This window comes from Mesitornis unicolor, unplaced genomic scaffold (assembly GCF_000695765.1).
Source record: "Mesitornis unicolor isolate BGI_N332 unplaced genomic scaffold, ASM69576v1 scaffold41540, whole genome shotgun sequence".
NCBI classification, from domain to species: Eukaryota; Metazoa; Chordata; class Aves; order Mesitornithiformes; family Mesitornithidae; genus Mesitornis; species Mesitornis unicolor.
In genome coordinates this window covers 123-3,820 of record NW_010159697.1, presented here as the reverse complement: position 1 = coordinate 3,820, position 3,698 = coordinate 123, and the positions used below count along the sequence as shown (strand labels likewise).

The following is a 3,698-nucleotide window of genomic DNA, read 5'->3' as shown; positions in this document are numbered from 1 at the left end:
CTTTCCCTAGAGATTTAGATCACTCATTTCCCTGCCTGAGCCCCTAGTACTGCCCCTCTCCTTGCCCAACCCAAGGAGAAGAGTGGGATACAAGGAAAGCAGGTCACTAAAGCAAGGACAAATGACAGCACCACTACCCATCCACCTCCCAAAAGGTGGTGTGGTGGTGCCCTCTTGTGACAGGCATCTACAGTGGAAGCTCCTTATCTACCCCATGCAGTAATGCTCTTCACCTGCATGTGGCAGAGTTGTCTTTTCCCTCTGTCGTGCCCTGCTGCTCAGAGTCCCAGGTGCACAGCAGAATGGCATAACCACAGCCTGGCTGAGACACCATCAACTCCGGTGAGCCATCAGGGCCTGGGTTCACAGAGAGGCTGTCCACCTGTACTGGCAGAGGAAAAACAGGGAGACTTAAACAGAGAACTTTAAACAAGCCATCAACACAATTGCTTTGTTCACAGGACTGAGATTTTGTGCTTCTTCCCTTGGGAGAGCCACCTATTGAAGACGCTATGGCAAGTTCTGCTCTGAACATCCTGTTTTCTTACCTGACCTTCTAGAAGCCATTTCTTCAACAGGAGCAGCTGCCCAGAGACATGGTCTGAATTGTCCGACAAGTCCTCCCAGCGGAAGGCACGTACCACCCTGTCAGTGTAACCCACCACCAACTCACACTTCCCATCTCCATCTGCAGGGAATACAAGGAGATAGATGGGATCTCTCAGGCCCTTCATAGCCCCAAGACCCCCAGTATTCAGAAACCACTGTGCTGGTTTCCATCAGGTAGCATCCCTGAGGATCCCAATCCTGTAATGAGAACTTGTACTTCAGGGAAATTCCTGTGTCTGAGGTTTGTTAGAGTGCCTGTTTCAGCAAGATAGTAAGTTCCTTCTGTGAGTCCCACACACCTTCTTTCTCCCCCACCATCTCATACCCACAAACTCCCCCACCCTGCACTCTCACACCAGCTTCCCAGCTCACCAATGTCATTGATAAGCATGACCTTGGTGTTGGCAGGAATGTGCTGCTTGAACACTGGCTTCTGCTCCTCTGCTGCTGCCAACTCATGGTGGCCTGAAGCATCTGTGTGTTTTGAAGCTGGAGAAGTCAGGTCAAAGAGATGAAACCAGCCTTCTGCACTCACTGCCACCACGAGATTCTAAAAGGGAAGAGAAAAATCCTTTGATTTTTCCTCTTTTAGAAACTGCAGAAGCTATCCCACAGCAGAGTGAGGGAAGACACAAGGGTAGATCCATCAAGATCAATGACTGCTACAGGGGGAACAGGAGAAGATTTTTGGCCAGCATACAAACTACTTGGGTACTGCAGGGTCCTTGTTCATACTTGTCAGACTAGGATATCAACCTGATGTGTGCATGCAATCCCCATAAAATGTATGGTTTTCTCAATGCTCACTTCAGCTCTGCGCCCCACCGGAGCAGACATAGCTACAGTATTTCAGGCAGGGTGCCTTAACTGGGACTTTTGGACTCAGTGGTCCTGGCTTAACCCGCAGAAATAGCAGTCCAGCAAAAACAGTCATATTAGACTCAGTGGAATTTGCTTGGGAATCTAGACTGTTCTGTGGTTCGGTCTTGTTTAGATGACGTTAAATGCACACAGCCAAGTGGCAGAAGGGCCATAGCTCACAGTAGTGACCAGCACAGAGTAGGGCAAAAGCCACTGAGGAAAAGGAACAACCTTCAAACCACCAAGGTCCTGTGGCACTCACAAGGGGGACATGGAAGTTAACAGTGCTTTCTGAAGACAGCATGGATTTCCTTGCTCACAAAAACCTGCATGTGGCTCACAAAAAGATACAGGTTACACGGAGAGAAAGCACCTGCAATCTGTCTTTCTCCACACGTAGGATATGACATGACCCTAATCTCCTAAGCACCTCCCACATACCCTACGGACACAGTTGGGAAGAGTTTGGCTGCTCTCACCTTTCCTTTGTTGCATACATCTCCCACGCCAACACACGTAAGCTGCAAGAGAAAAGGCCATACATGAGAGAAGGCAATTCAAAACAGCACTTTAGGATAAGCCTCTGCCCTACCCCACTCCTCTCTCATAAACCATCCTTTGCACTCAAAACAGCCTTTTCAAGGACAAAGAGAGACAGGGACAGAAACGCATCTGCCACACAACTGCTCACAGCCCTGGGCAAAATGCACAGCGTGCAGGAGCAGGACCAATGTGGGACAAAAGCCCAGTTCCTGTGTTTGTTCAGTGCTCTGCTTATCACTTCCAGCCCACAGAGCTAGCTGTGGGCAAAAGCAGGGTCTTGCATAAGGACATGAAAGGCATCAGAACCAGTTCTGGCTGAAATTCCCCTCTGACCTACATCTTCCCAGACAGCGGTCAAGGATAGCTGGCTGCACATACACCAAAAGGCCCAATCGTTTAAAAATTTTGTAGAGAACTGACCATTCCTTGGCAAGATCGTACAGCCCAGGGTTTGCTGTCATCATTCTTGTAAACATAGAGTTTCCCATTGGTGTCTCCCACCACAAGCTCATTCAGCTGTACAAGAGAATTTGGGTCAGTGAGAAGAAATTCAAAATTACAGTAACAGTATTCCCACAAAGCAATAATTACAGAATTCGTATCTAAAAATCACTCTGTAGGAAAAAGCAGCAAAGCAAAACAAGAGTTAAAGACACAGTTTCAAATTGATAGAGAGGGTCTGGGAAAAAAAATAAATGCCCTAATTTTACTCCTGCAAGTAAAAGAGATAGTGGGTCCCTAGAGCAACATCCTATTACCCACTGCTTCTCTAGGCACTGTTTCAGAGTCGTAACATCCTGCTCCGCTACTCATCATCATCATTACCCCATCTTCCATCCTTCAGTCTCAAGTGACTTGATCTTTCTTGAATCACCCAAGGAAGACAATGGCAACGAGGAAAACATGATCTTCCACAAAGAGGCTGCAAGAACACTTACAATAGATTTATACTGGATGTTCAATCACACTGATGAAGGGGTAAAGGTCTTTCAGAATGGTGATTACTTTTTTAAAGATAACTGTCAAAAATCACCAACCAGCCCTGCTGATGAGCCTACTCCTACTCTCCTATCTTCTGCATCATGCCTCTGTGTATTCAAATTGTGTGCATAGTTCCCTGCACACATTACCCCACATAACGCAACTTCTTATGGGAAAATTTGTTTTAACATCTACTGCATTACTAGCCATTATACTTTTCAGGATAGGGCTGTAATAAAATTTGGCTGTTGAGAAGAAAGGACAGTTTACATAAACTTCGTTAAGTTAACCTTTGCCTAATTACAGACAAATGAGACACACCAAAAGCAATCATTTGCAGGGCTGATAGCAACATTCCCAATGCACATTCACCCACCATACAGGTCAAGAGACACTGAAACATGGCTCTACCTTCATTGTGATCCACTGTGCCCCAGCAAAGCATTTCCTCACACCTCTATATCCTCACCACTGCAACAGGAGGTTGTCTCTCTTTGGGACCAAAAGTTAATCTCCCTACTAGCTATACATACTCAAGAGCCAATGCCAAGGATGCCTATACACGTCTAATGGTGATGGGAGCACTGACCAGCTGCGGCCCAGAATCACTGGGCTTTTAGGGGACTTCTGGGGGCCACTCCATCCAATTTTTTTTGCTCAAGCCCCTGCCAAGCTCCGAGTCCCTTCAGGGGTGGAAGCCCCAC

The 3,698-nt window shown here is 47.0% G+C and overlaps 1 protein-coding gene across 1 annotated transcript in view; it reads right to left on the bottom strand.

Annotated features, from left to right (window-relative positions):
- ITFG2 (integrin alpha FG-GAP repeat containing 2) overlaps positions 1-3,373 on the bottom strand; it is a 9,846-nt gene extending 6,473 nt beyond the window's left edge. Inside the window, exons 1-6 of the mRNA XM_010187460.1 lie at positions 3,314-3,373; positions 2,434-2,529; positions 1,950-1,991; positions 982-1,159; positions 549-688; positions 234-382 (exon numbers count right to left, since the gene is read on the bottom strand). Of these exons, the coding sequence (XP_010185762.1) occupies positions 234-382; positions 549-688; positions 982-1,159; positions 1,950-1,991; positions 2,434-2,529; positions 3,314-3,373 (665 nt within the window). The remainder of the gene's footprint in view (positions 1-233; positions 383-548; positions 689-981; positions 1,160-1,949; positions 1,992-2,433; positions 2,530-3,313) is intronic.
- Between the last annotated feature and the right edge of the window lie 325 nt (positions 3,374-3,698).